The 22092-nt window shown below is 38.0% G+C and overlaps 1 protein-coding gene across 3 annotated transcripts in view; it reads left to right on the plus strand.

The window, feature by feature from the left end:
• Positions 1–22092, plus strand: part of myo6b (myosin VIb) — a 70593-nt gene that overhangs the window by 43479 nt on the left and 5022 nt on the right. For 2 of the 3 annotated variants that reach the window (XM_049463755.1, XM_022672881.2), the window contains exons 20-31: positions 715–808; positions 2081–2211; positions 3026–3103; positions 3218–3347; positions 3591–3681; positions 4932–5082; positions 7512–7720; positions 9571–9649; positions 14521–14681; positions 16095–16136; positions 20264–20367; positions 21535–21666. In XM_049463755.1, coding sequence (XP_049319712.1) covers positions 715–808; positions 2081–2211; positions 3026–3103; positions 3218–3347; positions 3591–3681; positions 4932–5082; positions 7512–7720; positions 9571–9649; positions 14521–14681; positions 16095–16136; positions 20264–20367; positions 21535–21666 — 1402 coding nt within the window. The remainder of the gene's footprint in view (positions 1–714; positions 809–2080; positions 2212–3025; positions 3104–3217; positions 3348–3590; positions 3682–4931; positions 5083–7511; positions 7721–9570; positions 9650–14520; positions 14682–16094; positions 16137–20263; positions 20368–21534; positions 21667–22092) is intronic. The other variant, XM_022672883.2, reaches the window with a different exon arrangement.

Here is a 22092-nt window from a genome sequence, read left to right on the forward strand (position 1 = left end):
TAAATCAGAACTCCACCCCTTAGTTCTCCACACCAGAGCTCATCTACACTACAGTGTTATTTTTGTCCCGTTCTCAAAAATACAGTTAAGTACCTGCATTTAAAAAATCATGATTTTATTAATGTTTTAATCACAGAATATTGTTGTGATTAATTTGATTTTTTTTTATCCATTGACGAAGCTAGTTGAAAGATAATAATATTATTAATAATAATAATAATAATAATAATAATAATAATAATAATAATAAATAACACTATTTAAAACAAATAAGTCATGGTTATTGTTATCCACCTGGGATGTCAGGCTGCCTGAAATCAAAAAAAGAAAGAGAAAAGGGGCGCTCATATATTGTCATTTAGAGCATTTATTTGCAGAAAATAAGAAATGGCTGTTCAGCTTAGTTTGATGGCTTGTGATCATCCATCTTCCTTTTGATTTTATTCCAGAGGTTTTTGATTTGGTAAAATCAAAGAAACTCATCATTTTTAAATGGTCTCTTTTTTTCCCAGAGCTGTATAATAACAAAAGGAGTTTAAAAAAGGGTAGTGCCAAAACAAAGGAAACAAGGTGGCTGGAGCCTGGGAACATTGATCACAAAGATTGTCAAAATTTGTTTTAAGCTTGGCAACTAACCTACATCCAGGAATAACTTCTTAAAGTTTTTAATCTAAAATCTAAAAGAAATGTTTTTCTGCGTGTGTCTTTGTGTAGGGCTCCAGCTTTATCCGCTGTGTGAAGCCCAATCTGAAGATGGTGAGCCACCAGTTTGAGGGAGCGCAGATTCTGTCCCAGCTCCAGTGTTCTGGTACGAGTGCTCTTGAGCACACACATACACACACACACACACACTCACACACACACACACACACTGGGCACTGAAGCACTGTGTCCCTGTTGTTTCAGGGAGCCATTTGCTTTGATTTGTTCCTGCTTGATTTTTGCTTATGCTTCATACTTCCTCCATGCTGCCAGTAGAGCTTCAAATATTTCAATTTAAAAATGCAGTGCCAATACACAGCCCTCATCAATCTTGAGGTCTGTTTTTCCAAATGTATGAATTGCCCACTGAGCGGACGCATTAAATGTGAGCTCCGCTGATTTTTTTACATTATTGCCCCAAGGTGGTCTTAGTCTGGAAGGGTTTTGCTAATGGGGTCTTTTCACGTTATGTTCTGTGTTTTCCGAGTGGCAAAACGCTTGTTTGATCGTTCTTAGCAGGCAGTAATGGCTTGTGAGCTCAAGACCTGAGTGTGAAGGTAGTCCTTGATTAGGGATGTGTGAAGTTCAGTTACACTAACTAACCTTTCTGAAGATGAGAACATATTGGTCTTCTTAAGGTTTCATTTGGTGAATCTAGTAGCAGAATAAACAGAACTAGTGGCTTTCCAACAATCCAGATTATGGAGTAAGGATGGCATGATCCCATTTTTCTTTTATATATATATTTTTATAGATACAGGGTCGTACTTTTGTTCTTCTTATATTTAATTCAGTGACAGAGAGAGCCCGTTATTTTCTGTACAGCTTGAATTGTAAACACAACCAAAAGGTCCTGCTTTTCCAGCACCAAAAACTCTATTATTTTGAAAGTGATTCCTTTTAGCTTTTCAACTATTGATGCTGCTGTACATATAAAAAGTGGTCTGCTGTTTTTTTTTTGTGAATAGAAGTGTTGTTAGCTCAGCTGCTGTGTTGCTGTTCTAATAGCTACTCAATGTATATGTGGAAAGATGACTTTTGGGAGGGGTATCTGGTTAGTGGTGTTAAAGGTTTTAAACGTATTCTCTCTCCTCCACAAGACATATTAGTCTTCCACATTCTACAAATGGCAAGCTGGCTGTTTGTGAGTGTTTACATCAGTCCACCTAGTGATTGAACAAGAAACTGCTGCTTCATGTAACCAAAGATTACGCTCAGAGAAGCTGTATTATTTACCTTACAAATATGCCTGATCTTTGCTGAAAATCAGCAGATAAACAATGGCTATTTACATCTCTGCTGTAAACAACACTGTGTTTTACCAACCTTTTTATTCAGTAGTCTTCTTTTACTTATACATTTCTTTCTGTTTTCTCAGGGATGGTTTCAGTGCTGGATCTGATGCAAGGGGGCTTCCCCTCGCGAGCCCCTTTCCATGAACTTTATAACATGTATAAGCAGTACATGCCTGATAAGCTCACCAGACTGGACCCTCGTCTCTTCTGTAAGGTAAGAGTTGCTACCTCCACTCCCCCTTTAATTCAGTCTATACTATACGCCACAAACGAACAATTTTGTTTAAGGCAAAGTGTATGAATTTTTGTTTTTAAATATTAGTTAGATGTAAATTAAGGTTCTTTGGTTCTTCACAGTCAAATATTTTACAAAAAATGTTTTTTATAGAACCAAAAGTATTTTTTCCATAGCATATCTCAAAGAACTCTTTGTAGCCCTTTTATTTTAGGTTTTTACACCTAAAAGTCTGTACCAAGGTATTTGTTTTTGCTACATTGTGTATATACAGTTTGTAAATACAGTTAGTTCTCACTGCAGTTTAGTGAGCTGACTAAAGAACTTTGCGTGACCCTTTTGTTGGACAGCAGCATGTTGTCATTTCTATGAGTAACTTTTCTAGGTGTTGTGCTGAATGCTGCCTCCTGACCATAATCCAACTACCTTCAAATGCACTTCAAAAAAATTACAATTCAGAATCCCCTTTTTTCGGTTAATCTACAGTTACAGTAGATATAGAGTAGATTCTTAAGCGGTATCTGTTGCACAACACTGTTTTTTTTCTGTTCTTTAATGAGAGAAAATAGACTTAAACTTCTTGTAGTTGGTCAGAAAGTCTGAATCTTCATCTGAAGACGTGTTTTCATGCTGCAAATGAACCAAACCACAGTTCAGTTTATCTGGAACAATATCACCACATTTGGTGATTGGGGTTTGCATCACCTTTTACACCTGCTGTTTTGGTTTCTGCCAAATGTTTGCACTAAGAGTGCATATCTGACCTTTCCCTCTCTTTGGATTCTTTATGTAGGCTCTGTTCAAAGCTCTGGGCCTCAATGACAAAGATTACAAGTTTGGACTCACCAGGGTGTTTTTCCGACCTGGAAAGGTGAGGAACTGAGAAACACTTTCTCTAGAAGTTTCTTAAAATTGCTGTATAAGTTATTTTGTTATTAAAAGCTTTGAAAGAAAGAGTTAGACCTGTCTGCTGTTTGCTCTTCAGTTTGCAGAGTTTGACCAGATCATGAGATCTGACCCAGAGCACCTGGCAGAGCTGGTCAAGCGAGTCAACCAGTGGCTGGTGTGTAGCCGCTGGAAGAAGGTCCAGTGGTGTGGACTATCCGTCATTAAACGTAAGTACTTCCTTTCTGTGCCTTTCACTGGGAGCTTATGCAGTACAACTGGAGAATCACCCGTAATCCAGCAGTTTCATCTCCGTCGTTCATGTCTGTGATTTATCGCTCATCTCTGGCTTGCAGGAGCTCAGGGAACACTTAACAGGGCCCGTGCAAAGCATAATGCTTTGCATCTACCCCCTAATTGTGTTTCTAAATGAGAAAATGTCTTCTCTCTGTCCTTTCCCCCTTCTCCCGCAGTGAAGAACAAAATGATGTACAGGGCCAGTGCCTGCATTAAGATTCAGAAGACAGTTCGCATGTGGTTATGCAAGAGGAGACACAAGCCCCGGTGGGTTGCTCTACTTCTCAGAAATACCAGTTTTTATTCTGTCAAACTAATTGCTCATCCATTTACTAATCCAATATTAAGGAAATACTAATCTCTTACACGTCTCATAAAGCTGATTGTCACTGACCAGGATATATCCTACATATACCATATTTTGAGATGCCAATATTTGGACCCTGTTTTTAATTTTTGTTGCATTGAGGGAGTGAACTGATCTCCATAAAACATGCAATTTTTTTAAATAGTTGAATACAACTTTACAGTTTACGATTGTACAGTTTAACAGTAGGCACAAAGCAGTACACAGCAAAGGAGCAGGAGATTTAAGAGCGTAGATTTCCTTAAGAAAAAAAAAAACTAGCTGTTTAAAAAATAAAGTTTAGGAAAGTTTAGACCAATTACCAATTGCTTGAAGATTGCTAGAAAGGTGATACCTGCACAAATGTGCTCTTTATGGAAGGATCATAGAAATCCTTCCCTTCGTCCTCCCTCAGCATAAAGACAGTGAAGTTTGATCTTTTTCAAAATAATCACCTGTACAAGGCTGGTACTTTTCATAGTTTTACAGACTGATGAAGACCACAGTGAGAAAACTGTTTGGACTTTGGACTTTTCCAATGGGGGTGTTACTAATTAATAACTATGCTTTGTTCAAATTTCTTTTTTTTTTGTATTTTGAAACTGGAAAAATTCTAAAATATATATAAAAAATTACTTAGCTATTCCCAGCAACAGACCCAAACTTTTGCATTTTTATTATCACATAAGTGTTTGTTTTGAGAAAAAGGCAGTTAATGTAAAAAAAAAAATCTACTCACTAATAATGTCATGTAGGAAACCCATGATATTCTTTTGTCTTTTTTGAACATGTAAGCTTCGTTGGAGTAGTATTGAGAATTGAATCATATATGTAAAACTAAATTAAACCTCAGTTAGACATTTCCTATAGGCATCTACTGGTTTCTGAACCCAACTGGGAGAAAGCTTTTCCCACTCCTCCATGCAGACTTCTTTCAGCTGTGTGATGTTTGTGGAGTTTCTTTAATGTACAGTTCATTTTACGGTTTTCTCATTTATTTATTTTTTTCATGACTATGTTCACATTTATTATTATATCCTCAGATTCATGCTTTTTAAAATATATCCTGTATGGTTGTAAGAAAAATGTTTATTTAAAAATATTTGGATAAGTTTAGTGTCCTCAAGAAGCAAAGTTGTCATAAAGCTTGGGGGCTCTTTCTGTGTCACAGCGTTGATGGCCTGGTGAAGGTACGGAACCTGAAGAAGAGAATGGAGAAGTTTAATGAAGCTGTAAGTGGCCTGAAAGAAGGCAAGCAGGAGATGAGCAAGCAGATCCAGGAGTTGGCTGCCTCCATCGATGCCCTGCTGGCCAAGATTAAGGTGAAGCCCCCTGCTAATTAAGATTTATGTTTTTTAAATGGATACACGCTTTACAAAAACACTACAGTGAGTGCATTGTTGCATCGATGAGCTCCTGTGATCTGCACTGGACAAGGTACACTGTTGTGTGTTGTGTTGGATTTGACTTACTTGGAAGCCCTGTATTACGATGCCATTTGTAATGAGTGTAACTCGAATCATCCCACAGCCTGGTGAAGAAAAATTAAAGCAGCCTTGCATAGGCTGTAGTCTCAGCTGCCTGTTGGAATTTTTCCACTCTTTAGGTGATTACAAGTTAAAGGCACTTTTTTTCAAATGAATTGCATTCATCCCCATTTATCTTTTTAGCTCAAATTTTACACGAAGTTTTGTAGGATGACTACTAGCATCTTTCTGCTGTAGCATGTGAAAAGCCTCCAGTAACACCTATAGCACATAAGGAAGCATTTGAACTATTATGTTTACAGCGCAGTTGGTGATCTCTTCGAATGCATGCATCAAATAGCAAGTAATATATCCAGATTTGAAGTGAACAAAATAATATTTCTCAGAATAATAATGGGGCAAGAATGTATATCAATTCCTTCAGTTGTTCTCATATAACAGTAAGTACAGACTATATTTGCCAAAAGTATCAATATTTGCTTTTATCTTGGTCTCTTGGTAACCATTAAGAGTTCCTTTAACTGGAACTAAGGGCCGAGTCCAACTCCTGAAAGACAACCCACAGCACCATAATCCCCCTTCCACCAAACTTTACATGTTGCATGATTCAATCAGATTATCAGTCAGTATTTTGTCTGATCAGACATTCCCAGTCCCATCCACTTTCTTAATACCACTGACAGTTAACTGTAGAATATTTTTAGTAGCGAGGAAGTTTCACCACTAGTGGCATTGTCACATTTGGATGGTTGAATGAGTACTTTTGGCAATATATAGTGTATATGACTTTTGTTGGGGGCTAAACATTCTAATAGGTTGTCTAGCTCCCCTTTCCCTGGTCACTGGCACAAAAAAGCCATGATGGTGTAAATATATTAAATCAGGACTTTCATAAACCTTTTGTTTTTTTGTTTTTTGGAATTGGCTCTTTTTTTCTTGTTTTGGTTAGTTAAGATTTTCATTTTTAAGGACAACACAAAAGCATTTAAAGTTACACAACAATACTACAACAGCCACTGTCCAGAGTAGTGCAATGACTGCTTCCCTTTTACAGCTATTTTGAATTTGCCTGTGTATAAAGGGGCTATAATCGAATAAAATAATGAGTAGTGTTAATGCTGTGTTAACACTGTGTTTGTAAAATGAGTGTGTGATTATGGTAGGGCGATATGGCCCTAAAATGATTTCATGATATTTTTTATGGTATTTTTGCAATAACGATACTCCTGGCGATATGACAAACCACCGAATAAAAAAAATATTTCAAGAATACAGTACTGCAACAAAATGAAAATTTTATTTTATTATTGCATACGATATGATATGCCACACTGCCAACTGAGATTTAAAAAAAAAAAAAAAAATTATCAGAGTTGTAACAGAAAGTTCCAGAATGTCATGACACTAATAAAGCATTTATCTCCAAATATCTGCATATATCCAGAATTAACATAAAATAAATAATTCTGGACAGATATAATCTCTCTAGTAGATATATAATGGGAAATGAGCACAGCTACATGCAGTATATACATAAATACGCATATAATCCTCCTAATTTTGCTGTAGCATCACACCATTAGTAGCCTTCACCTTTTCCACGCCCTCTGATCCCTTCATCACAGTACGCTGCAGCTCTGTACTGTTTACAGCTCGTCTCTCTCTCTCTCCCTCTCTTCCTCTCTCTCTTTCACTGGGGACACTGTCTTCACACGTCAGGCCGAATGTGTGCTGTTGACAGTGAGCTCCGGAAACTGCGCCCTCCTCACCACCATGCTGATAAATGAGTGGCACTAGAGCTGAACCCTTTCCACCTGATCGCCTCGTTCCTTCGTCTAAATGAGCGACGTCGTCCACCTCCCTTCACCCCCCCTTCCCACCTCCCAGCGATCTGCTCGACAGCCCCTGAGCTTCCCTGCACTGCGCTGGCGTTCTGCCAGATGGTACTGAGGTGATGCTCTGGTTTAATGAGGACCTGCAGGATATGAAAACAAGCGAGGTTTGTCTGTCCCGGCATTACTGCTCCCTTCCGCTTGATGAGGGCTGCCGGCTCACCGCAGTATAACTGCCATTCGGTTTGCCTCCTAAAAGTTACACAAAGAGACGCCCTGCTGCTCCTCTTCAAATGAGTTTTTTAGCAAGTGCAGAGATGGAGAGATTTAAGTGTATTGCACAAGAACCCTCCCGCAATCAGCTAACTCCTGCAATGACTTTTCTATTTCCTCTTTCCCTCTTTTTTCTTTCTTTCTGACTCTTTTTCTCAGATGACAGTGATGAGTCGAAAGGAGATTGAGCAGGAGTACGAGGGCCTAGTGAAGAAATCAGAGCAGCTGCTCTCCTCCATGCAGAAGAAGAAGCAGGAGGAGGAGGAGATGGAGCGGCTGAGGCGCATCCAAGAGGAAATGGAGAAGGAGAGGAAGAGGCACGAGGAGGAGGATAAGCTACGCAAGCAGGAGGAAGAGGACCGCCGCATGTATGTTAGCTTAATCTAGCTGTTAATAGAGAGAAACAGTAAAAAATTTAAAATCAGTGTTTTTGAAAATATTAGATATTCATTAATTCTTTAATAAGAGCCCAAACTCAAACTCTGAATATTTATACAAATAACTGAACCAGTTTAATATTTGTATTGTAATAAAATGTACACATGACTTCTGTACATATTTTAAGGCACATTGTAACACTTCATAACAGGAACAAACTTTAGATCCAAAAATAATAGAAAAAATATGTTTTCTCAAGCAATAACTGAGCATACTAGTATTTTCTAAATGTGGTCATGTGATTCCACAATAACACACTGCCCTGTGTCACCTAGGGACTAAAATGAGGGACAGAGTGCTATATAGTATTTTATATAGAATCAGTTTTTGGCACATTTTGTCTGTGCACAAACTCAGTGGAATTGCATTAAGATTTAAACAAAATCAACCATATTCACTGTTTGAGTTGGACACACATGTGGCGTCTGAATTTAACCCACGTGTGCAGTAAACATAGGTTAAGGGCCATGTGTTTGCTTGTTTAAGGGCCCAACAGTGGCCCAGTGGCATTTTGTGGCCTATTAAAGACACCTTTTACACCTGGTCACTTGCAAGTGGAAAATTAAGTGTAAAAGCACCCAAGAGACATGATTTAAAACAGATACAAATCCAGACTAAGATGCATTCGACCCATGTTCTACTGTGTAAATGACACATCTATATCTCCAAACACAGTATTAACAACCAAAAACTCCTCTCAGCACAACCGCAACTCCCCCCAAGTACAAGTGAAACACCAGATATGTATAAAGTGCTAGAGACACACACTTAAGTAAAAGTACAAGTGCTATATTCAAAAAAGTGACTTTGGTAGAAGTTGAAGTGCTCTTTAGGCTCCACACAGTTCTAAAGTATTTGTTTTTGTACTAAAGTACTGCAAATAGTAATATTATTATAACAATATTAGACTATTATGGTAAAATTAAGTAAAATGTAGTACTAAAGTACATAAAGTAAAAGTAAAGTACAGTGTTATGTAGTTATTACAGAAAGTTAGCAGTGCTAAAGGCAGAATTGGAGCAGCGATTTCTTCTTATAAGATCAGCTTGACTGCTTGAGTCACTCAATGACTAGAAGCTTCATCAAACCCGATGACAGTGCAGAGCATCTACCGCTCTGGCTTTAGTGATAATGTGGGTTTGGAATAGTTCGTAACATTTGTAGAAGTAAGGAGCATTTGTGAAACATAAGTGGAAGTAGGAGAAAATAATACTCCAGTTGAAAAAGAGAGACAGTATTTTACATTATTTTAAGATACTTAATTACAGTAAGGAAGTAGTTCTATTTCATTATTATACATTTTTGTAAAACTCTATTACTAACTGCCTGTAACGAGAATTTGCGTATTCTGTCCCACACATCACTGGAAGCGCATCTGACTATTGAGTGTGAATTGATGTGCTTAAAATCTTAGCATGCAATAATCCAAATTTAGAGCGTTGTTGAATGATTTGCGGCAAGTTAGCAACTAAGTATTGATTATTGGGAAAGCTAGAGACGCATTAGAGTCTTGGCAATTTCAGCTCAATTAGAAAACACTCATACTGTTTCCACTTTGTTGACTTCAATTTATTTTAATTTAATGCTTCAGTAACAGGATGCGTTCGGGCATTGTCTCTGTGGCAACAGAGTCCTCCTGTGTCATGATTCCTGTCGTTAGCAGGCAAAACTGATTTATAGAATTAGTTCCTCTGTATGTGTGTACGTGTGTGTTCGTCTGTTTTCTTCCTATCTACAAAAGATTTATTATTAACCGTGCACTTCTGCTGTCTCACACCAGGAAATCCGAGATGGAGCAGAAGAGGAAACAGGAAGAAGAGGAGAGGAAGAAGATGGAGGAGGAAGAGCGAATCCTGCAGGTGTGTTTGAGTCTCTGTGTGTGCACACATTCATGTACTGCAGCATCGATTTCTGACCACCGTGCCCCCTTTGTCAATCACCCTCACGGTGGTATGTTCAGAGCAGGCTAAAGCCGCTGTACACTTCAGTAATAATGGTATGGGGTATTGAGCTGCCGCAGCAGTGTGGCTGCCGATTCATCAGAGCCTGCTTTCTTAGTGGATGCGAAAGTCCTGCTCTCTTCTGGCTCCCATGGCTTTCGACTGCGTGGTTTGATGGATTGTCCTGCTGAGCTACTTTGTGTCCGAGATGTGTGAAAGAGGCTGCAGTCTTCGCTTCTGGCGTTTATGCTTTCTTTTTCACTCAAACCAGTTCTTTTAAAGTAGAGCACAAAGCAGCATTATGTCTTCAAACTGAGGACCTCAACTGTTTTCAATTTAATGTACACAAATTTATATCTTGGGTCATTTTGGCTGAATCTTGTAGTTCTTCCACTGGTCGTGACATATGTTTATATAGTGGAAAAAGCATTTACAAAATGCACCAAAGACAAGGAAATGTGAGCTTGCTCTGTGACACTTTTTCACTCTGGTCACTACATGTACACACCCCTCATCTCAGCAGACACACTCTCAGAGATTCCCTTTTACATTACATTATTTTGCACTAGTAGTTTTTACACAACCTTGCACTGCAAATTTAAATTATTATATAACTGTGTGTTTGCACTTTTTGTATGGCTGGCATCATATACCCTCATTATATGCACATCAACTGGTGTTCGTTGTCTACTGTGTTCAACTGAACTACCTCCATTACACACTACTGACTGTACTTTTATACTTTATATATTTTATTGTATTCTATCTATCTATCTATTTATCTATCTATATATCTGTCTATCTATCTATCTTTTTAAGTTGTTTCATCAAGAGTATGTTAATGGTGCCATAAAATCAATTTATTAAATAGTTTTTCATCTTTGATGTATAAATATTTATTATGTGACTTTATTTTGGGTAAAAATGCTCAGATACAGTTTTATGTGCATATTTACAACTCTGAAATTTTACCTTAGAATGAGGGTTGTGGAAAAATACAAAGTGTTATTTAAACATCAGATTTGGGCCCTGCTACTTTTGGCTGGTTTACATCACAAACACAACCCAGAGCTGCATAGCGTAGATTAGCGTAGTCTAGCTTAGCATAGCTTGGAACATAGAACTAAGAACAAGACATATAATTTATAGTTAAACACTGGTCTTACTGTAAATTGTTGCTGTCCGGTTAGCATGGAGTGCAGTTAGCTAACTAAAAGAGAGTGGAAATTCAGCCCTATCGTTAGCTTTTAGTCTTTCCAGACTATAAAGGCATCCTTGCACTGGATTTGAACTAGTAGTTAACCTAGTTTTTGTTTTTAGCCTTTTCTTATGCAGTCTCACAAATAATAATGGCATTTGCTTTAGCTTTGATTGGCTAGCTTTAGCTTTTAAGCACTCCACATCCTGTCTCTTCAACAGAAAATAGCATAAGAATCCTTTTTGTTTGGCTAGCATTAGCTTCTATCTAATCCAGATGTGTTCTTGCTCCAGAAAACAGCATTAGGGTCTGTTTTGGTTGGCTTGCTTTGGTTTGCTTTTAGCTGCTAAAGGGGAGCGTTTTCCCAAAAGAACCCAGACCTATTGCTGAATATTGATACCATTTTTTTTTTTATTCTTGTGGGCAAATGACTGAGATTTTTTTAAAGGTTTAAATCCTAATGTTCTAAAAGTGGTAGTAGATCTAGTTATATTGATCGTAAAACATTTATTTAAAGCATTTGAATTGTTATAATGGTTGGAACAGGACTTTAGAAGCTAAAAATACATTTTAGAAGGAACTAGTTTTATCTCCAGCACTAACCCAGCACTCCTACACAGGATGTTCAGTATATGTTACTTGGGGAATTCATGGGTTAAAATAACAGAGTGCTATAAGGAACTTTCTACATCTTTAAAAGTGATTATGATGCGTAACCATGGGTTCTTGGGTTAATGCCAGAAAACAAAATCACTCCCTACTTTGGTTGGTTTAGCTTTAGGTTTTGGCCATATTTAGACCACTTTTTACTTTTATTTTGTTAGTTTATTAGCACTTTTATTTCTCTGAGTCACATTAAATCAGTTGTGCACACAGTACTGTCCAATTTCTATCTGTGGATATTGTTTCTATTGTGTTTGGATTGTGCTTGGACATAAAAAGATTAAACTTTTTTCACTGGATTCGCCATAAAACACCAGTAAATGGTTGGATCAGCTTTAGCTAGCTGTTTTTGGAAACATTTTGAAATTGTATACATTTATCTGAATGTTTAACTGGAATGCCATCAACTGGGGAGTGACATACTGTAATTCCCAGCTCCGCCATCTAAATGGAATGGTAAATGGAATACAGCGTGAGATTCATAATATGTCACTCCCATGTTCCAAACTCTCATTACTCCACAATGGCAAGGAAAATATTGTGTGTCATTCGGGGTGGGGGGCCCTTTAATAGAAATGCATATATATATGTATTGGTCAGCACATTTATATAGACTTGTATACATATAAATGCAACCACCATTTAAACATGAGGTCTGTTATTCAGATATGAATGTAAATGAATGGATCTATTCTAAATCCTATATGTCTGTGTGTATCTGGGTATGTATATAGTTGACAGCCTGGGTGTGTTGATTTGTCTTTATCTCTTGATGTATTTTACTACTAAGTCTTGCTAAGCAAATTATCTGCATTCTTATTATTCTAATTATTCTGCATTTCCTCTTTTCGTAGTGTAACTCTGGACTCTATTTGCAGTTTGCCTAAGGTCTGCTGCTCAGCAGTGCACAAAATGTGCTTAAACTCAGGAGACAAGCCCAGTGCTTTCCTATCTTGCTGTTTTACAGATTTACAGAATACCTATTGCAGATAGATTAATATATTTAATTTTATTATGACATTGAGCTGCATCCTTCTGACCAGGAAGGGTGACCATAGCTTCCTTCTTTATATACTGCATGTTACTCACCTTTTCACCCTCTTAAGATTTTTCCTGTTGCAGTTTTCCTTTGCTAATACATTCTGCAACCTTTGATACCAGACTGTGGCCAGTATGTGTTCAGTCTAGACGCAGAATCACAGACTGGCCGCATTAGCTCTGCAATAACCTCAATAATATGTCTAATCGGACCTTACCACACAGCAGGGGCAGCATATAATAGCTTAAGGCTTTGGCAGGAGGGAACATTTCTGGTTCTCTACTGCAGATGGGCTCCAGGGACTCTGGAGTGGGGCCTCCCTAATCTCTCCTCAGGCGCTCTTGGCTTTGTGGGGAGATTTAGGGAATGCTTTAGGCTGCTTTAAGGAGGAGCAAACACATATCCTTACATCTGACTAGTACTTTGAGGGGACAAAATGTTTTACCTCTGTCACAAACCTTATATTATATCTGAAATGGGAACTTTTATAGGAGGGGTGGGAGGAGGTTAAATTAAATTCAATTTAAAGTGTTTTATTGAGTATTTAAAGTTGTTTTGGCATGCATAAATAGTACATATTTAAGTGTGGTTGGGGTGAAAATGGTCTGATGCACATTTCTATGTCTATTTACAACTTATAAATTATTTTGCTTTGGAATTAAAGAGCTAATTTTTCTCTATTTATTTTGGGCTTGTATATAAAAAAAGCTAAACAAACGCATTACTGTGCAAAACAGAAGGTAAATGATCATTATCATTAAAATATCAATATTTATCGACTGTACTTGGAGCTATGTAGGTGTTTTTTATATATATATATATATAATGTATATATAAAGCTATGGCATGATAATCACAATATAGATAAGTAACAAATCAACAAAATTATTTTTTTTTTTTAAATAAATTTGCCTAAGTTAGAATGTCAGAATCATGCAACTCTGGGGCTCACACACACGTGAGCTCCTCCGCTTGTCCACGCATTACGCACTTGACTTGCAGCACTGTGTGTAGCTGTTCTTAATAAACATTATTTCTTAAATAATAGGTCTGTGCTTCTTCAGTGTTGCAGTGTTAATTAACATCATTCTGAACAGGTTTCACTTATTCAAACAGCCCAAAATGTATTTTTTAAAAAAGCTTAGTTTAAACGCTCTACTTACTAAAAAATTGTCTGGTTTAATTCAGGCTCGGACACATAATGACAGTTTATGGGTTGGAATGGGCTCGGGTCGGGTCGGTTCAGAATTTTTTAGCTCTATTAGCAATGAGGGGCAAGCCTGTTTGTTGCCATGCTAATGCAGGAATAGTGATGTTGCTTGAGCCCAGTTGCCGTCATGCTCTTGTTGGTGTGCTAATGCAGTGATAGGGTTGTTCCATAAGGCTGGTAGCTTGGTTGCTGGTATGCTAATGCTACAGTAGAAACGTTGGACAAAAGGCAAAAGGTAATATTGTGGGATAAGTCTGGTAGCTGGTGTGAAAACACATAGTTCTCCATTTTGCATTTGCTTAACTTGCAAAACAGAGCATAAAATCATGCAGGAATGAGACTGGACACATCTGATGACACACAGTATACTCTCTGGTCCTGACAAAGCTACACAGCAAATGGAAAAAATAACTGTAACTGGGCTAACATGTCTGCATCAGCATGAAATTGGTAACACCACCTTGGCCCTGCAGTATAAAAATGTCCAAAGAGAAATAATGTGGACCCTAACTGAAGTTAACCTACTTTGCTTAACTGCTAAAACTATGGTTGGGCATCTGACCAATTTAGCCCCTTTGGTTTTTGGTCTTAATGACTTCTAATGATATTGTCTGTCTGTGTGTAGGTATTTGTTCTAATAAGTGATGTAAATATATGTATTTGTGTATTTTATGATGCAGGCAGAGCTGGATATTCAGTTGGCTCTGGAGCGGGAGGAGGAGACTCAGAGGCAGACCGTTGTAGAACAGGAGAGAAGAGACAGAGAGCTGGCCCTGCGGATCGCACAGAGCGAGGCCGAACTCATCCAAGACGACGCCCAGTTGGATCCAAGCCTGCGCAGGTACAAACACATCAAAAACGCGCACAAACACACACACACTGCGAAGTGTGTTTCCCTGGCTGCTGTGGGTAGCATCAGGTGACATCAACAACAACAACAATCTGCTCAGGTGCACCTATCTACAAAAAAGTATACCTATCACAGATGCTATCTGATTTCCATATGAAAAGAGCCTGCAGTCCCGCTGCTATTGTGAAATAACAAATACTCCCGAAACTGCAGCCAAGTAAACAGCTTTGTGTTATGAAACTGGCTCTGAGATTCACACAGAACCTTTGGCTCAGCCCAGGAGAGGCTATCGCTGGTTTAGTGGCCGCTGTTGTTAAAAGTTTTACTGTGGGTGAAGAGTTCCATAGTGAGTAAAAGTGAACAAAAGCTCCACTGTAGGAATGTATTCCTGGTGCACGTGACACTGTTCTTCTATGATGTCTGGCACCCACTAGTCCTCACTCCAATTATTCACCAATTCAAAGTCAACTTGCTATGAACATGCTGGTCAGCATCATCATCACTTACAAGATAACACCTCACAACTTAAAGAATACAGGGTTGAGTGTTCTCACTATCTTCATTGTTCTGTTAAAATGTTTTTTTTATACTTAAAATAGCATCTCCACTGACTCATATTTGAGAAAATAGCAGATAATTGGGAACACATCACTATGGCTTTGTTCACATTACCAGGCTAAAGTGATTCAAATCTGATTTTTTGCTCAATATGGCTTAGATCAAATTTTTTTATGGCTGCGTGAACATGCCACATCCGATTTTTTCAAATCAGATTTGAGTCATTTTCATATGTGGTCCTAAATTATATAGATATGTAATCTATGGAAATGTGACATGATTGTGAGCATCAAATCGGAATTCATGTCTATGTGCTTCTCTCTCGTATCCACACATCTCTTGGTGCTGCTGTGCAGTTATAGCTGCAAAAACAGCAAAAGCAAACCACCTGGCCTTTTTTCTCCTCCTCAACCTGAGCATGAACTCCAGACCAGCTGTTTACTCTCCACTCCAGCAAAAGATGCTCCACATATGAGCTGCTAACACATCCATTTCCTTTTATAAAGCTGCGAGTCTTGTCTCAACAATGCCATTTTTTGTTGTTGGCAAAGAAGGTGATGCTTATACACGTATCAGTGTGCGCATGTGAGACGTTTCAGGCACAGATCCGTTCACACTACACACCAAATCCGATCTGAGCAAAAAATCTGATTTAAGCAATGTGGCTTGTAATGTGAACGAGGCCTAAGTCTCAAGTCTTAAAATTGAAGTCTTGGGGTGTTTTTACTCCTAACCACTTCCTGATGCGATAGGTGGAGCCTAGGAGCTCTAATACTAATTCTTGCATAGCTTGAAGGGCATGTGTATTTTTGAACATTATTTATATGTCCTTTTTTCTGTTTGCAGTTTTGGTACTACAGGCATTGCTTTTCCTTCAAAACCATTGAAGTAAGATACAGAACACCCCCCCCCCCCCCCCCCCCCCCAAATCCTTTGACCCCCCACTCACTTTAACAAAACTCACTCAAGTCCTCTTCTTTAGATCTTTCACCAACTTAGATAGATGATAACACTACTAATGCAAATCCATCATAAACAATGTGTAATTTTTAGTTTGGTATTAACCTAAATACTTCCTTTATTTGTTCATGAATCAATCCCTTGTTGTGTTGGGCGGAGCTTTTGATCAGTCACAGAGGATACGTAATATGTTGCTTAATTGTTTACTCACAAATGGAGATTTCCAGCAAAAACAAGCAGGCTTAGTCTCACTTCAGCTGATTGATCACTTTATTGACTTCAGGGAGTCATCCACAGATTTGGATGTTACTGGGAATTGTAGTACAAATGTGTGTTAAATTAGCTTCAGTATGTTTGGCTACCTTCATGTGAAGCTGTGCATAATCTGTCTTTAATTTGCTTTGCTACTGGGTTTAGTTGGATGCTTATATACACCCATGAGGATCATGAATGATGGAAATATTAAGTTTTCTTTTTCTGGTGCAGAATAAGTTTTTTTTTTTTTTTTTTTTTTTTTTTTTGGATGTTTCTAAAAAAAACATACACATAACCACTTTGGTAACCAGATTATTATATATTAAGGTTTTAAAATGTCCCAAATGTCTTGTTAACCAGAAGCTTATCTTTTCTAAAATACAGTACAATGGGAAAGTTTAAGGAGCTCTGTGCAGCTCTGAGAAATATGAATGCTACAATTTTGGTCAGGAAGGTCTTTAAACCATTTCTTAACTACTGCAGATTCCAAGTTTCTTAATTCAAACCAGTATATGTACAGTAAATCATTGGGAGTTTAAAATACGGTTCAAAGAAGTTACTTTGCTAAAGTCTGGAAGAATTCCCTAAGCCCCTCTGCCCTGAGGGTAAATTTGTTTAGGACATTTTTGTAGGAACATCCCAAAAACATGGAAGCTGCTGGAATATTGTCAGAGTGTAACATCAAGCAAATTGACAAAGAAAGCCTCTTGGAGGAGGAATGTTTAATAGTGAAATGGACAAGGAATGAGTTATTTGTCCACAGTGAAACATTCAAACCGAAAAACACTGCACTAGCCTGTTAAGCATGGTGGTAGTAGCATCATCCCTGGGGCTAGATTCACTTGTCTGGTTATGATCATAATGTATTTCCAGTTGAACTCTAATAATTGATGTTGCCTTGCCATGAGCACACAGGTCAGCGTTTAGATTCACTCACAAGACAGCACCTCACAGGTTATACAGGATGGGTCGTCTCCCTAAGCCATTCCCTTAGATAACTTTTCATGATCAGTGTACGATCTGCAGACAGCCCAAAAGTCATGGGATAGCAGTAACTGTGCTGTATTTTTGACTGTGTGCTTATTTCAGAAATTCTCCAGATTAATTTTTTGACCAAATTCTTCATTTTTCTACTTAAGATTTATGTTGTTCAAACTGTTTCTGCTCCAGAAAAAGGACAAAAAGTTTTTTTTAGAAATCATTAAAGCCCTGATTGTCTTGGCCCACAGGTCCAGGATGGTGTGAACTTCCATCCACAACCGAACGTTATCTTAAATTTGATGAGGTTTCAGCTTGTTCCTCTAATATATATATATATATGAGCCGTCTGTCCAGAGGTCGAAGCTTTCACAAGCTCCTCGTCATCAATCCGCCCAATTAGATGTGTTTGTGTTTGTGTGTTCTTGCTGACACCTGTCCGAGTGGGTTAATCAGCAGGGCTGCCTGATTTGATGACTCGCTGTGTGAGGATGGTGCTAAGCAGCTTTGCTCCCTGCAGCTGTCAAGAGTCACCAGAGTGCCACCTCACAAATCACTGTCACTGTGTTCAGCCATCCAGGAGCTTCTCTGACACACACACACACACACACACACACCCAGTAACACTGTATCTAACACCTAGAAAAAGATTTTACCACTTAGCTGTTGTTCTGATATGTGTAAAAGTGCCAAAATAAACAGCCATTTCTTTCAGTTTCTGTCTACAGATATGAATCCCTCCACTGGGACAACATAGACGCAATTAACCCTTTCTGGTCCTTTATCATCAGTCATTCTGTTTAATTAAACCATTTCTTGGCTCTATTTTTAAGAATAGCTTAGCAATACATAGAGATGACATAAAATCACGTATTGATATATATTCAAATTTTAAAACAAAGATAAATATATATATATTTTTTTTTTATAAAACAAAATAAATAGTAGTTTGTTAAAAAAGCAAAAACCCAAAGAGCAATCAGTTCCTCTCGCATCAATAATGATACAAAAGTGATAATTTGTTTGTTTTAAAATAATTGGTTGCAAAATAAAAATAAAAAAACTCTGGGTTGAAATAATTGGGCAATTTTTCAATCTGCTTACTAAAATGGCTCAGATCTTTAAAATTAGCTGTTTTAGTAAAGCAAAAAAGCAACATTGTGTTGTTACTCCCCGAGTTCACTATAGACTTTGCTGCATGCGCACACTGAGAATGCTGGTGCATTAATGAAGGCACTATGTCTTTCTCTCTCCCTGTCTCTCTCTGTATATAGAGCTACACTTGCATTTAGTTTCTCTATTAAAGCTCTTAGTACTTATTTATTTTGTGCTACAAATTGGCATACCATTGTTTTAATGATAAATAACTTAGTTAAATTAAACATTTTTAATAAAAAAAAAAACCTTAAGGGACAACATGGACTTTTTTTTCACTGGTGATTTATAAGCAATTTTATTTAGTGATGTAAATATGGCGTCACTACTGTTAGGTTCAAAAGATAAATAAAAACATGTCATTCTAAATTCACTATATTACCAAAATACAGTCATTAAAATGTTTTCTTAAGCTGTTGACACTAGTAATATAAAATAATTCCATTTAGCCATTTACACATTATTTACATTTAAATATCTAATATTCGATGCTTAAGCTTTAAGAATAAAAAAGTGTGACTAATCACGATTAATCACAGAATGTTGTCAATCTATAAACAACCACTACTTGTGATATTAAAAGATTTAATGAGTCGATGAGCCAGCACACCATGTTATTAATGATTCCCTTTGCCAAAGTTTGCCAAAAAATATTGTAAAATATATGATATTTGGGAGAGATATAATGTCCCTCTGGAAGATGTCATGGAAAGAATGGTGCTTTGATATGAATATATTGTCGTAATATGCCTATAGTCTGTACCATATGTATTGTTGGTAATTATTGCTTTAACTGCAGCTTGTAAACAAACAAGTAGACTGAAATCAGTTTATGAATAAAGGAGATTAATTTATAACACTCACTCATAATTTTCTCAATGTTTTTTTACACATGCTGCTTGATAGTTTGATCATTTGAAAGCACAGCTTGTTAAAATACTGCAACACTGCAAGATCAGAATTACTGTAATGTAATTAAACCATCAGCATTCACCACCTGACCATCTGTCCCCTTTGACTCCCTCTGATCCCTCTGGCTGTGTGGACTCAGTTACCTGCTTTGCTTGTAGTCGCATGCAGCTGTACCGTTGTAACGGCCAGGTTTAGTGAAGCCAATAGGATTAAGTCCAGAGTGCTGGAGGTGAGCGGGGGCTGCTCTGATCAGTGTAGCTGTTATATGTGCTGTGGGATCTGTAAGTGAGAGTGGCTCCAGTTAAGAAGAGGCAAATCCTGACTTTGATTGACTTAGAGCTGCTGGAGACACGATGATCCACGGCCTACTGCGCAGTCGCAGGTGCTTTCACGTGCAGCTCTGTTCCCCTCTCCAGTTCACCTCCTGCCAAACTCACTTTTCACCATCTCACCGTTCTCAAGGCCTGCCCTGGTTTTCTCAGCACCGTGCTGATTTGATCGCTGTGAAGTATGACGGTATGGTTTAATCATTAGTTTGGAAGTAAGCGCTGTTCACCGCGAGCCTAATGAGTCGAGCCAATTAGCTTTTAGATTCTGTTTTCCAGAAAAATATGGTGGCTCCTGTGTGGTGCTTCCTCATTAATTACTTAGATCAAAGCCTGACACTGTCTTTAAAGCAAGGTAAAGGGAACCTGCTCTGAAGGTGCAGCATTACCTGTTTTCAATGTGTAAATGGGCTTGGTTTTTATCGACAGGGGAGCGCAGGTGCAAGCCAGCAAGGCGGCTGCTGGGATGAAGAAGTACGACCTGAGCAAGTGGAAATATGCTGAGCTGAGAGATGCCATCAACACCTCCTGTGGTAAGAGCACTCCCCTCACACCTTCCGAACTCTGTCAATTTATTTTTCAATTAATTTACACTCACAAGTCAAAGTCAAATGAACAATGGATCTACACAGATTTTTCGCCTGAAAACTCTTTATTTGGGTGAGTAAAGCGTTTCCATTTATTTACAGTAAGCTTAGATTTGTAATATTTTCAACAGCGCGTATAGCAGCGCTTAGTGCTAGTTAACACCCCCTGACAGGGCTACACTGAGGAACCCCGAGTGTTCTGGGCACTATTAGCTAGCGGTTTATCCCATGTAGCTTGTTTTAACACAGTAAACACACAGACTACAGTCCGAAATACTCACCTCTAAACAGAAAAAGAGCTATTGCTGCGGTGTGTGTCTGTCTATCTATCTATCTAATGCAGCTCCAGCCTCCAAACTTCACTGAAACTCTTTTATAATGCTGTCCGTCAGCAGAGTGGATTTACTGCTCCTTACAACCTGACCGGAAGAATTTAAACATAAGGTGCACCAAATTAAAATGCGCACTAGTGATTTTTGGCAAAATTAAAGGATTTTAAAGGTCCTTTTTTAAAGGTTGCTTTTAACACTTGTCTTGTTTGGTCAGGTATTCAGATCTTTTGAGTATGGCATTAACCACAATGCATGTGAGCAGGTGTAAAAGGTGTTGTGAACCACGGTCTAGACTAAAGGACCAAAAGTTGTTCTTACCCAAAGATCAATCTGTGAAAATTGTGTAAAAACCCTATATATATTTTTTTAATTATTACAGATAATTGAGGCAGATCACCCATCAAAAAAAAAAAACTCCCTGGCCCTTAATGTGCGCACGCTTAATGCAGCAGTTTGGGCACTACAGATTACTCTTGTAACTTGTTAGTCATTTTTTACATTATCCTTCAGAAATCTGTAGGTAATATACACTTCAACACAACACCTAGAAAGGGAACTGAACACTGATTGGTCTATAAACCAGTCAGCATCACACACAGGAAGACGCAGCCAGACTTTAAGGTTGGAAAAATGGGCTTAAAAGTCAAGTACCTCTAAAATATCTTATCTTACTGCATTTGCATTTGGAAGCAATGTCTTGTACATTGCCTAACCTGAACCATCAGAAGAGAATAAGGTTTTATTATATCATTTTGATTAATTCAAAGCGTGTCTTCTGTAGATATTGAGCTGCTGGCAGCGTGCAGAGAAGAGTTCCACCGTCGCCTGAAAGTCTACCATGCCTGGAAGTCAAAGAACAAGAAACGCAACACTGAAACTGAGCAGAGAGCTCCTAAATCAGTCACCGACTATGGTAAGACACCCTGTGGGTACAGTTGTCTCAGAATACATTTTTGACTTGATTGTCTATAGCAGGGTTGGAAGGGGCAGTTTTTTTTTTTTTTTTACTTTGCTGGGTGTGTGGATCACTGAAATGTGGGCTGGGTGGTGTTCCTCGTGGGCACAGGGAGTTTCCATCATCATTAGCCGTATGTAATCCCACCCTGAAGGGCATTAGAATATTAAATAAGATGTTTTGAGATACAAATGAGATATTTTATTAGTTCATCCTGTTTTGTACTGGTGACTTAAGGCCCCGTAAGAAAGATCCTTTAATAGCAAATTAATGAATTCTTGAGATTTTTAAAGATATATAATATTTTGGTGCATTTAAAAATCCCAATCATCAATTTGTTAATTTTAATTTGGGTAGATGTTTGTGGGATTGAGCCGCAGAGTG

This window comes from Astyanax mexicanus, chromosome 14 (assembly GCF_023375975.1).
Source record: "Astyanax mexicanus isolate ESR-SI-001 chromosome 14, AstMex3_surface, whole genome shotgun sequence".
NCBI classification, from domain to species: Eukaryota; Metazoa; Chordata; class Actinopteri; order Characiformes; family Acestrorhamphidae; genus Astyanax; species Astyanax mexicanus.